General features: G+C 32.2%; 2 protein-coding genes across 2 annotated transcripts; both read left to right on the top strand.

The window, feature by feature from the left end:
* Positions 1 to 6,050: 6,050 nt before the first annotated feature.
* Positions 6,051 to 7,083, top strand: LOC108913829 (cytochrome b5-like). Its single transcript, XM_018719465.1, has 2 exons — positions 6,051 to 6,365; positions 6,670 to 7,083. The coding sequence occupies exons 1-2, from the start codon at positions 6,150 to 6,152 to the stop codon at positions 6,853 to 6,855; spliced, it is 402 nt and encodes a 133-aa protein (XP_018574981.1). The 5' UTR covers positions 6,051 to 6,149; the 3' UTR covers positions 6,856 to 7,083.
* Positions 7,084 to 10,738: 3,655 nt separating this feature from the next.
* LOC108913827 (cytochrome b5-like) lies at positions 10,739 to 13,026 on the top strand. Its single transcript, XM_018719463.1, has 2 exons — positions 10,739 to 11,017; positions 12,171 to 13,026. Exons 1-2 carry the CDS (start codon positions 10,859 to 10,861, stop codon positions 12,354 to 12,356), a joined length of 345 nt encoding a protein of 114 aa, XP_018574979.1. The 5' UTR covers positions 10,739 to 10,858; the 3' UTR covers positions 12,357 to 13,026.
* The last annotated feature ends 911 nt before the right edge of the window (positions 13,027 to 13,937 follow it).

The following is a 13,937-nucleotide window of genomic DNA, read 5'->3' as shown; positions in this document are numbered from 1 at the left end:
GAAATGACTATTCGTACTGAATCCGCACGAATCATGTCGACCAGTGTTATCTACCAGGCAAAGAAAATATTTTACCAGACTTACCAGGCAGGGATTTTGTAAGGCAGAGCAACATCCGTTTCCTCTCTTTTCATTCTCTTAGACTGGTCTCATCTGCATAGAGCTGTAGTAGGAGCTCCTTACTTTAAGTCGCAGCCTCATGGACAGCAATTAAAACGTTTTAGCAGAGTTTGGCTTCGGCTTCAGAGAAAATTATTACAGTGTTTCGAGCGAGTTTGACTTATCTACCTAATATAAAATTCCTCCTCGCTATTGTAATACAAATTTAAAATAATGCGTTTATTTTTCTGATGGATGCTTTGTGAATACAGTGAATTACAAATAAATATACAGAATAAGTTTCCTTTAATTTTATGTGTGTTTATTATTTAACAAACGTTGTGGTCAAAGCCCTTACTAACATTTAATTGCACACAATCTGCTTCTATTATCAAAATATTCTTTTCCTATCACAAATGTATTACAAATAAAATAAGCAGGCGCTTCGCCCATGGTTTTGCATGAGCAAAACGTAGATAGGTACGTTAGAAAAAGATAAGAAAAACATTAATCAAAATTATTAAATATACTAAATTTTGCCTCAAACTTCTATAAAGATAAAATTGCTTCTAAGGTCAGAACGTAAATTATTTAATACTATCAACATCGCAATTCTTATTTAAAATAGTATTTTCCGGTTCAATTCTTATTTTTAATACATCCTTAAAAATATTTATAGAATCTTATTAAATCTGTTTCGTTAAAAGTTGTTCAGGAAATGTGAAGTTGATCATGAATTTTTAATAAGTATTTTGTCTTATTTATTGGCTTTAAAAACTACTTTATAAAATGCAAAGTACTGGGCAAGTAATTTGTTTAATCTATGATATTAAAATTTCTACTCTAAAAATTGAAAAAAATATTTCATGACGAGATTTTTTCATTTTTTGTTTTGTTTAAAAATTAAGTCATTTTGTTAAATATATGTTATGCATACCGCATAGTATAGGTGAAACCCTTAAATACAGAACACATAGCTTCTGTTAGTTCTGTTACGTTGCCAATAAAAAAATGCTGACAAATGTGATTTTACTATACGGGGGTGTTTCAGGATTAAGTCGACAAACATTTAGGATATATTCCTCATAAAAAATAAGAAAAAAATCTAGTATAAATTTTTTTCCTGAGACGCTTCATTTTCGAAATATAGGGCGTTAAAGATTTTAAAAAAATTCGAATTTTTTAAATAACTTCTAAATGAAGAAGGCTATTTAAGCCAAATTTGGCACGACAGATTTTCTTATAAGATAAAATTTTCCCATAGAAGTAGAAGTCCCGCAAGCAACCAGTGGCGGAGTTATGGAGACCCAGATTCATTAAATTATAAAAAAATTAATACGGCCCTACTGAAAATAAAAAATGATGCTGTTTTTAGATAGAACAGTGTTTGTTATTGACAAAAAGTGTACATTCACTTTTTTCCTAACTGTTATAGTTTCATGGCAAAATTGATTTTTCGGAAGGGTGCTTCTGGATTCTGTCGATAAACTTTAAAATGAACCCCAACAAAAATTTTCGAGTAGGCTGCTGTTAAGCAATGTTAATTTGACATTTTAAATTATATTTTGCGAATTACTGCACAAATTATTCATTAGATAAAGTGTTCAAACTAATAATAAAAATAAGTTTAATAATGCCGTCCATATTTTCGAACAATGAATATGCTGTTATGGTCTTTGTAGGTATATGGTTTTTGTGATGGAAATGCCACGGCGGCTCGCCGTGAATATGCAGTAAGATTTCCTCATCGCAGACTACCAGCAAAGAAAACATTTTCAACGACATTCACTCGTCTCAGACAAACTGGGTCTTTCGGTATTCCAACTTATGCTGATGGACATTTTGCCCTACTTCAGGACGAAGTAAGATCGAATACCTACTATTTTAAACCATTTCGATGAAAATCCATCCACGAGTGTCAGAAGATGAGCTAGGTATTTCGTCAAGTTCCATTTGGCGGACTCTTCGAGGTGATGGACACCATGCGTACCATATCCAGCGTGTGCAACATTTATTTCCTTAGGACATACGATGCAGGCGCGTGTTTTGCGACTGGATGTTAAATCAAGCAGAGAATGATGATCAGTTTATGCAAAAAGTAATGTGGACAGATGAGGCAACATTTACTCGAATGGGAATTTTAAACCAAAGGAACAACCATATTTGGTCCTACGAGAATCCACGGGCGGTAATAGTTTTTAGCATGAATTCCTATGTTGGTCCCTACTTCCTTCCGCATCTGTTAAATGCTGACATGTTTACCGAGTTCCTTGAAAATGGTTTTCAAGATCTGTTAGAAAATGTTCCGCTTAATACTCGAATGAACAGTTGGTTTCAACTAGATGGTTGTCCTGCCCATTTTGGTAGAGGTCCTAGGGAGTGGTTTAAACACTAATTATCCCAGGAGATGGATTGGTCGTGGAGGACCTGCAGCGTGGTCCGCACGTTCACCGGACTTGACACCGATGGATTATTTCGTTTAGGGTGCTGTTAATCAAAAAGTCTACGAGGTGCCAGTTGATACCCTATAGTACGATCGTATACGATGCAAAGTAGAGCAAAAAATTGTCGGTCTTTTATCAAAGGAAAATCGTGTCATCATTTTTAGGAGGCGTAAGATGAACAGTTTCAAATTTAAAATGAAATTTAATGTAAAATCTGAAATACCGCCGCATACGCACTGTGTTCTGGTACTAGCTGTAGTCGGCCAGGTGCATCGAGTGTACGAAGTGGTCGGTTATACGTCAAATACTAACCTGGCGAGCTTGATCGTAGAGCAGGGAACAATAAACAGTGGCGCGTACAGAGGTGAAATGTAGTACATATGTGGAATTTAAATAACGAATTGGATTTATAATAAATTACATTTAAAACAAATAGTTTATGAGAATAAAGGGATTTTTGTAGGAACAGGGTTCCAGACGTGAACTGATCTCTTCATCGCACCCCATTACGATTCTTTTTTTTATAAGGAGAACGAAGTTTCAAAGCAAAAACCTTGTATAACAGATATACTATAAATATTTACAGAATGAAAACAAAATATAAATCCTATGATATGATTCTATCAAATGAAAACACTAACAACAATTCTCTACCAATCTCAACAAAATAAGTTATTTTTCTATCAAACAAGAAAAGTTAACAAATTATAAACAAAATATAAATTCTATGATTTATGTACTGTACGCCAAACTGCATTTTTCTCATCTTCATTTAATATTAATTTCTTCTTTGCACCCCCTTTTTTAGGTTTCTTAACGTCTCCTTCAATTTTCTTCTCTCTTAAAATTTTGAAAACAGATAATTCGCTTACTCCAGTATATCTAGAACACATTTCCACCAAACCAGTCTTCAGTTCCATGGGATGATCCTTTTCTAAAGGGTTATAGACGTTTAATATTATCGTTTTTTCTCTGTAACTTAATATAGATTTTTTTGTACCCACGGCAGTACATCCGGCTCGCGAACATCCATGCACCGCCTCCATTTATCCATATAACGACAACAGAGCAATAATAATACAAAAAACTTCACTTCACTAGCACAGAAAATATAATAGCATTCACGATACACAAACAACAGCCCGAAACACACACAGTACACAAATAAAACACTAAAAACACTTTTGTTACGGAGCACAAGAAATATGATTTCACTCACAAATTCTCAAATAATAGCGCGAAACACACATATAGCCCGAAAGAAATATAATTGCACTTATAACAGTTATAACCTCACAAATATCGCGAGCGAGAAACACGCAGCACCAATACAACCGAAACGAAACTGACCACGCCAGGCCGGCACGCGCGCCGCCGCAAAAAACACAAGACACAAGTCATATGAGGGATAATGAAGGGAGTAATAAAAATGTATTGTTGTCCTGCCGCCCAATGTGCGAAGGAGATGCCTTTGTTTTTCATTTTGTCCTTCATAAATATATAACTGTTAATCCATAATGCATAAAGAAATTATTCAATTTCCAAAACCCCCTATAAAATGTGTTGCACTGATTCCCTTGACAGGCAATGATTTATTACTTTGCATCGAATGCGATCGTACTATAGAAGATCTAAGACAGCGAATAGTCCAAGCGTGTCGAGAATTACCTCCAATTCAGTGTCGATCGGCCACTACCTCCATAATTAGATGTCGTGCTTGTCTACAAAATATTTTTTAAATCATTTCATTTTTTATTCACTTTTCGCTTTGTCTAGGTATAATATTAATTGGTAATTTTTTGGTTCTTTCGATTTACAAATAAATTTTCATGTATTCTCAGTGACTACAAACCGCCTGAAAAAATTTAGGAGTATTAAAAGGGTCGTTACGTTGTCGCGTTACGACATAGTCACATTAGATGTTAGGTACTTAAATATTTCTATTATTTTCATCATTTTTTTTTTTCTAAAAAAACACCCTATATCTATCTCAAAAACGAAGCATCTCCTAAATAATTTTAATACTATTGGTTAAATCCAAGGGAAGGGGAGACAAAAAGGCTTATTTGACTCGCACATACTCGAGACTAAGACCAATTTTAATAGGTACTATATTTTTTTAGGTTTTATGAGGAACGTCTTCCTAAAGTTTATCAACAGAATCCAGAAGCACCCTCCCGAAAAATCAATTTTGCCATGAAACTATAAGAGTTAGGAAAAAAAGTGAATGTACACTTTTTGTCAATAACAAACTGTTCTATCTAAAAACAGCATCATTTTTTATTTTCAGTAGGGCCGTATTAATTTTTTTTTTATAATTTAATGAGTCTGAGTCCCCATAACTCTGCCACTGGTTGCTTGCTACTTCTATGGAAAAATGGTATCTTATAAGAAGATGTGTCATGCCAAATTTGGTTTAAATAGCCTTCTTTATTTAGAAGTTATTTAAAAAAATTCGAATTTTTTAAAAAACCTTTAATGCCAGGTATTTCGAAAATGGAGCGTCTCTGGAAAAAAATATACTTGATGTTTTTCTTATTTTTTTATGAGGAATATCTCCTTGAAGTTTGTCGACTTAATCCTGAAACACCCTGTATAATCATCACGAATCATGAATATATTATGGTAAATAAAACAAACTATGGACACAACGTTATTTAAACATAACTAATAGTTTGTTTTCATTTCATTATTATTCTCTTTTAATTATTTAATTTGTTTTCACGTCAGGAGAAAGATATAGTTTTATATGACGCATGAATTTCCACTTGATGGAAACATGTTTCCAAACATTTTCAGACTGGTATTGCCAAATAAAATTAATCTGAGAAGATTGGCAAATTATTTGTCCGATTAACAGCGTAAGTAAAATAAAATGTACAGAGTGTACAGCTTGACCAGCTAGAACCCGAGCTGTGTAGATCAAGGAGGGAGTCCGCATTAGGACTGACAAAGAAACTTAATAGTAGGGCAGTGGGTTCAAACAAAGAATGTTCTTCATAGATTTGTAACCGTGAGATTTTTAATGAGGTCTAAGTGTAGATCTAGGTTCAGGAACAAATTCTACATCGAAGAGAGAAGTTTTAAATAGTAATGCTTATTAATTTGTTTAGTGATAAAGATAAAGAGGTGGGCGAAATGTCAAAACATCGTCTTCCCAAAATTATAACATCACATTTTTTTTATTTGACAATAGAAATATCTACCGAGTTCAAGAATATGTTTTGGCTTTTCTAGTAATTTTTCAGATACCCTGGATCCATGAGAAAAATGGACAAGAACAATCTGTATGCATCCATCAAGGTATCTCATTATTATTAAATTATTATTTTATTAGCATTGGTCACCTTGTATGTTTATTTTGACTAATAAATTTTAAATTAACGTATCTAAAAAATGATTTGTTTCGCGCTAAAATGTGTTGAAATTTTGTCAAGATAAGAAGCGGTTACATTGATAAACGTAAATTTATAATTGTTTCATCATTCAAATACTAACTATTTAATCAAGAAGAAACTAAAATTAAATCATTCACTTTTACATCGCGAGATTGGAAACAGTGTTTAACGTTTTATTTAGATAATATAGAATATATTTGTACGTGAAATGGATAAAATGTCTACGATTTTCACATCTGATTTGTTTACAAATACAACAGCAGCGACAACCAAGGTTGAACCCTATGCAAGCACCACTTCTACATCCATCTTTGAAGACTATAAGACTTTCAGTTTAGAAGAAGTTTCTTGGCACGACACCCTTGGTGATTGCTGGATTATAATATACGACAGAATTTATGACGTGACCGATTTCCTGCAAGAGGTAAATTTTCTATTTAAATAATTGATACAACTATTATTTTTTTAATTTTAGTTCATTCACATTTAGTTAGTAGGATAAAGGATGATTTTTAATATCTTAATATTGATTTTAAATTTATTGCCAAATAGCTTTTATGTAGCGTTGGATGAAAATCATTAATTTTTATGTCGTTAATATCAGCTAGGCGTTATTTAGTTCACTATAAAAATGTGCTTCACGTTGGACTGATAAGATTCGACTTAAGAAGCAGTTTTACTCGAATGGTGCAACTTTTCCAAAATCCTTATTGCTTTTATTATTACAGCATCCAGGAGGCGCAGATATCCTGCTGGATTACGCAGGAAGGGATGCAACAGTGGCCTTCCGGGGTTCCGGGCACAGTTCTCATGCCATAAGGACCTTGGAAAGATTCTGCATCGGGGAGTTACCCTTGGCAGAACGTATTTTCAGAAAGCCGTGTGGATTTAGGCTTAGCGATTTACCTGATTAGCATTTAGAGTATTTTTAAAGCATTTATGATTGTATGAATTACTGATTGTTGTTTATTATGTTCAGAGAATATCTAAAGATGTTGTGGAAGAATTGAGAAGATTGAGGAATATGCAAATAACAGTTTTTTAACATGTCGACCATGCATGCGATTACAAGATTTGTTACTTATTTTTAAGTACGGATGTACCGACCTATCTTTCTGAAATAAAAAATGTGTATGAAATAATTTGACAATATTTTTTGCACCAATCATTTAACCTTACTCAATGATAAAAGTTGTACCAAATGACAAACTATAAACTAATGTTAAAAGTATACATACCTACATACAATATACAATATGCAGATAAACATATAATATACAATATTCAGATAAATATCAACAGACAAGTAGGTACTAAGTACAATAAAAGTTGCAAAATTACATATTGGCATGGGCCTCTGCAGAAAATTTGCGGGGTAGCAAGAGTAAGTACAAATCATAAAAATCAATTAAAATTATTATACAGGGTGATTAATTAACAATGGGAAAATTGAAAGCTGAAGATACTACACGGTATGTAATGGTGACCATTGGCGCAAACATGCCTTATCCGAAAGTTGATAGTTTCGGAAATACAGGGTGTTGAAAGTTAAAATTTTAAATCGTTTTTTTGCGATTATTCTGAAAATATGTAGGTTAGGAACTTGAAAATTTGTGAAACTATATTTTTTTAGGCGACGAGTAAGATGCGTGTTGTAATTTCAGCATTGCTCATAGAGGGCGCCAAGATCAATTTTACCGAAAATATAGTTAATAACTTTTTACCCTATATGTCTAACATGAAACTTTATTCATAACCTGAAAGAGCAATCATTTTTCCATTAATTATGTACTCTTGTTTCATTTCAGTATCTTGATCCGTTTTCGAGAAAAATTAAACACTTTACACAACGTTTTCTGAGAGATCTTCAAGTTTGAAACAACATATTGGGATTGCGTTTGACTTCGTTGGCAGCGATTTGTATTATTTGCCATAACTCTTCAAACGAACCAATAGATTCTTCCAAATAGAAAAATGAAGAGGATTGAACTCCGGACTTCTGAGTGGCCAAATAAAAATGCTTCCATGGCTTGAAGAATTTTCTTTATCCTCTTGATTTTTCTATTTGGTCGCGAATGAAAGATATAATTTACAAAGAATCTATTAATATAGATACCACAAATAAGAAGTGGATCTTATTTGTGGAAGGGCGAAATGGGCGGTGACTATTAGACGCCTTCATTATAGCCATCTTTCTCTATCGCACGGATTTCTATGACTTTCTTTATCGGTCTCACGTAACGGCCGATGAACCATGGGGACTTTCCGACCCTGTATATTTTATACCATAATTATCAAACAAATGTTCCTATGTTTATTTGAAGAGGAACATTAAAAAATATGCCTACCTATATTATCTGTTTGCTCGGGTGACGGAGCTTATAAAATCTGTAATAAGAAACACGTTTCAAGGATATTATTGGTATAAGTATTTGCAAATTAGATACGTTTTTTACACAGTGACTAATTTTTTGTAACTTACGCATATATTGACAAAAAATTATTTAAATGCTGAATTTTTATATTTAATAATGTAGCCAAGTACATATTTTGACAACAAAAGGTTTAAATATGTTTTACTATTATAGTGAGGATGAAATAAATACTTATTAATTCTTGACTTTTTATTATTTTTACTATTTATTAGTTGGCAAATGCCATAGCAAAAAAAAATATAGTAGGTATTCACAAATAAAATCTATTTTTTTTACATAGCATATGCCATTTATTATCTTCAGTTGTAAAATGTGATTAAGTTACAAAAAAAAGTAATTTAAGAAGATGACTTCTTACTTTTTTTATGTATGAGGATATTATATCAATGAACGTTTACAGATGTTCATCACGTGAAAGAAATATTTTTATTATCGTTTACATTCAATTTCGTAATTTACGTGATCTACTAATTTTTCATTAATTGCGTACTTTTATTTAATTATTTCAATGACAATAATGTTTTCAAAATTTTATTTCTAAATTTTTTTCTTTTATTGAAAGTACAGATTCTAATAAAATGTTTAAAATATCTTATTATTACTAGTTTCATGTAACTTGTCATCAGCCAATTAGCAATTTTTATTAGGTGGTTTATTAAAGTTTATAAAATTAACCTCGTTTTCTTCTTCTGGAGGGTGGCAGAAACACTAAATTATACAAAAAAAAAGACAAATGAATAGTAGCAGACAATAGATTAACAAGTTATTTCAATTTACCATTTTTATTTTGAATGGTAAAACGTTTTCTGTAATACCAAAATAATAAATGAAAAAAAAATTAGAATATCTTATTCTGTAGCAAATGTGAGTGAAAAAATATGTAGCTATATTATCTTAAAATCATGTAGTAAAAGATTAATATCTAAAGTGTATTTAAATTGAAGTCAAAATCATATCCATCTTATATACCAAAAAATGTAAAAAATATTTTTTTAAATCAATCTTGGCTTACACGTACGTGAAAGTGTATAATACAGACTTTATTATTTAAATCGTTAAGATATGTGTTACTAGGTACATAATAATAACAAGAACTACATACATATATATTTATAATAAACAACTATAAGGTATCAATTTTGTTATTTAAAAAATTTGGTAATAACATCAGCCGAGTCATCGTGCACAGTAACAATAATAATTTTACAAAATAACAGTGATAATGCGCAAGAAATTGTTTAATTGTTTTGTTATAAATTATTATTCAACAACAATACGCTACTGCACACGCAAATCGAAAAATATACAGGGTGTCCCAAAAGTGACGCCCGTCCTTCTAGGATTTGATTAAGGAGACAAAAACGAATTGAAAATCAAGTGGAAAATTTTCCGATTGTTTTCCGTTGTTGAGTTATTCAAAAAAGTATTCAAAAAACTAAAAAAGTGAAAATCCATTTTTTTGTCTCAAAACTGAAGTTATGGGAACCAAGACATATAATTTATAACCAATTGTAGATAAGTATAGTTTTCGATTGTCGGTTGTATCTGGATATAAGGAATTATTTTAACCTGAAAAGGATAGAGAAAAACATTTTTATAATAAAACATAAACTAAAACCATAATGTGCTTAAATAATAGAAATTGTTTTTACAAAATGTGTTCAAATAAGTTGCCTTCTACTTCAAGACAAAGATTATCACGATTCAGCATTGAAGCATGAACTCTTTGTAGCATCTCTTGGTCTATTAACGCGACAGCAGCGTATATACGGACTATGAATATTTTCTTTTAAATAACCCCAAAAGAAAAATCTAGGGGATTCAGATCTGGTGATCCAGGAGGCCATGGTCCACCTCTTCCAATCCGTCTGTCTCGGAAGTTTTGATTCAAATAATTTTATATTCGTAAACCATAATGTGATGGGGCTCCATCATGTTGAAACTAATAATTTAGTCTAACTGCTAACGGAACGTCATGCAACAATGGCAATGGTAAGTGTTCATTTAAAAACATACAGCTGCAGCAAATACAGCTTTGAACTACATAAATATTTAATAACCCAGCCCAAATGTTTATTTTTAGTTTTTTGATTAATTTTTTGAATAACTCGGAAAATTTTCCACTCTTGATTTTCGATTTGTTTTTGTCCCCTTAATCAAAACCCATAAGGATGGGCGTCACTTTTGGGACACCCTGTATATTTTTTTAATTTTGTGGGAAGTAGGAGTGGGGAGTGATAATGAGAAGCCGTTTCGAAAGCGCGCTAGTCGATTTAAAGAACTTAATTCTTTCATCATGCATGGAAGCCTTACTATTTAAGCAGAAGGACGTTCAACTCAAACCATTTATCAATACCGCGTACAACTGAAGACATAAATCAGTGATAGTGTTGACAGAGGGCACGTGTTTTTTACAAATATTTAACTATTCTTGTGACACTTTCAAAAATAGAATTAATATCATCGTTTTTCTTCTAATTCAATGGCGGCAACAGTTAACATCGGCAGAAGTGTTGCAGAAACCATTCCTGCTTTTGACAAGACCATAACTTTAGAAGAAGTATCCTGGCATGATCACGCCAGGGATTGTTGGATAATAATATACGACAGGGTTTACGACATCACTGACTTTCTAGAAGAGGTAAATATTTTTATTGCACTTAAAAATATTTGTTCAAACAATAAGGTATTACTACTAGCCAGGATAAAGAGGATGTACTACAAAAAGCTCTAGCACTCCCCTAATTTGAAAATAAAGAAAATATGTTTAAAATGTATCTGAAATTGGTCTTGCAGATAAAATTATTCCATCATAGGAAAAATTTATAGAAGAAAATGTCCCTTGTCGATAACATGATGAAACTATTGTAAAACGCATAATTTTGTTCATGATAAATAAATCAAAATATTGTTCAAACGCTCAAAGCATGGGCATGGCATGTATACATATATCACTGTAATCAGGAAAAAGGAGAAGATTCCAATAAGCGACAAATATACAGGATGTTCCAATAAAAAATACAAAAGTTTCGAAACGTAACAGTCAATTGCTTTTTAAATATACATATAAATATACAAATTTGCTATAACTTTGGTCTTCACTATTTGTTCCAGGTTAGAATAGTAAAAATGATAATGGGAAGTAGTACGTTAAGAGAAAAGCTGTCAGAACTGAGCCACGGGACTTAGGCGTATGCATTATTTATTAAAAAGGAAAAAATTAAATTGTCTACAATACACCACCATAAATACGAACGGATAAGAATTAACTACACAACATCTGCACGATAACAAAGCAACAGTATATTAACCTGACGTGAACGTGAAAAGCATATACGCAGACAGGGGCTAACACATGGCTCGATTGATCCGCTTGGCACGCCATTGAATAGCGGGTCTCTCTGACAGTCTTAGTTATGAGTATTTCCTTTAAAAAAAATCTTTTTATTTTGGTTAGATTCTGATAGAAAGGTCAAAAAAAATTAAGTACAAAATAGAAAAATTCGGCTTTCTTAAAATAGTTAAAAAATCTGACAAGCTATCAGAAGATATAGAATCATTCACAGTTTTCAATGTTCCATTATTTTCTGTACCTCAGAAAATTGACATGGGTCAATTTTTAAATTCACACATTTTTATTTCTATAACAGACTAACAAAAATTGTAAACATTTTTTGTTTGCGTTCTAATTATGCAAGCGATATTTTTTAAAACATGGATATTTAAAAGATAAAAAGTTATTTTCGTCAGAGGGTCACATACATTTGTTTATGATAAACTTCTTTCTGTTTCAGCATCCTGGCGGAAGTGACATCCTTCTAGAATATGCGGGCAGAGAAGCCAGTGTGGCCTTTCGAGGTTCAGGCCACAGCGCGCAGGCCATAAGGGCGTTGGACAAATTTTGCATCGGGGAATTACCCATGCACGAACGTATCTTCAGAAAGCCTGGAGGCTACCGACTTAGCGATTTACCCGAGTGATTTCTAATTTTTTTATTTTACAAAAATATTTTATTTCAGCATGTGCAGGTTACACTGAGGAAAATATTGTTTAACCATAAGTAGAAATTGATTCACCCTAACAGAATATCTGCTTCAAATAGGCTCCAGAAAAGTTATTGTCGGAGCCTATTAGGGGTTAAATAATGTACTGCTAACTTTTTATTTGTTGTTCCAAGACCATTATTATTACGGTAGTTATAGTCAATTTTTATCATAGCAAAAGTTTTTATTGCAGTTGTTAGGTTGTCATTCTAGGATGACGAGTTTTATGACAATATCAGCAAATATCTTTTTTTTTACTACAAATAAGTTACTTTGTAGACACTAATAAGTGATTTTTTTGCCAACTATGTGCATTTACCTAGATTCAATTATTAACTTTGTCTTCAAATTTTCCCTTCATATTTAAAAAGTTACAAGTAAAAATACAAGAAATGTATAATTGGTCAGTCTCACTATTTCCCGCTCTTCAGTTTTAACTTTTCAAATATAAAACAACAATCAAATAAATCAAAGTTGTCAACTTGTAAACATACTATGGGCACTGTCACGACACATAGGTCCTTCGTGTTTATATATCTTTATCCACGACTATTGTATAATGTACCCATTATACGTCTGTTTGCTTGACCTTAATAATACCCATTAATCACGGCAGTGATTAATGAGTCATTAATCACTACTGTCAGATGCTTCCTTAATTTAGCTATAATATTATATTGTTCTGCTACAAACAATCCGTTTTTAAAATTTTATCGTGTAAACCACTAAATATTTTCAATTCAGTGCTGTACATATAAAAAAAAAAATTAAAAAAGTGAGTTTTCCTAGACCGGATTCGAACCCGGGACCCGCGGTTGGAAGGGAAAGAGCATCTACACTGAGCCATCAGCGACTTCATTTGTGAGAGTCGTATATCTGTTTCTTAACATACCATGTTTTTCGAAACATTTAAAAAAAAACTTCAACAAAAATATTTAGTAGTCGTGGATAAAGTATAGTATTCTACTCCCGTTTAATGGGTATTATTCACTCGGTGATTTAGGCCACTCGCCTGCGGCTCGTGGCCGTAAACTTCACCTCGTGAATAATACCCATCATTATACGTTCGTTGAATAATATACTATTAACATAACATTTGTATGCCTAACATAATGTTAAAGCTTTGTTGGTTATTATTATATTACTAATATACCTAATATTATACGTTATTTGTATGAAAAGCGGACAAGACGCCATTCCTGTTGCAATGTTAGACAAAAAATGGCTTCATACCATGTGCCTCTCGTGTCTGATACGTGTCAACTATGATTACTACGCGGTAAAATTTATTTAGATAGTCTTATACAATTTTTACTTCGTCATAATTATTTTTAACTAAAATCAATAATTATCTAGTGCACTAAGTTATCTACTTACCGTTACTGGATAGATAAAAGGTATTTATTCACCTTAAGAAAGTGCCTTCTTGTCTTCGTAACGCATCGACTGAAGGTAGTAAAATCGTGTTAGCAAAATAATTTTGATTAAGCTTTGCATATGATATTATAAAACTAATAA

This window comes from Anoplophora glabripennis, unplaced genomic scaffold (genome assembly GCF_000390285.2).
Source record: "Anoplophora glabripennis isolate ALB-LARVAE unplaced genomic scaffold, Agla_2.0 scaffold819, whole genome shotgun sequence".
Lineage (NCBI taxonomy): Eukaryota > Metazoa > Arthropoda > Insecta > Coleoptera > Cerambycidae > Anoplophora > Anoplophora glabripennis.
This window is presented reverse-complemented; position numbering and strand designations above follow the sequence as displayed.

Coding starts and splice junctions, on each gene's coding strand:
- LOC108913829 (XM_018719465.1), top strand. CDS start 6,150: ATGGATAAAATGTCTACGATTTTCACATCTGATTTGTTTACAAATACA. Junction 6,366..6,669: donor TGACCGATTTCCTGCAAGAG/GTAAATTTTCTA, acceptor TTATTATTACAG/CATCCAGGAGGCGCAGATAT.
- LOC108913827 (XM_018719463.1), top strand. CDS start 10,859: ATGGCGGCAACAGTTAACATCGGCAGAAGTGTTGCAGAAACCATTCCT. Junction 11,018..12,170: donor TCACTGACTTTCTAGAAGAG/GTAAATATTTTT, acceptor TTTCTGTTTCAG/CATCCTGGCGGAAGTGACAT.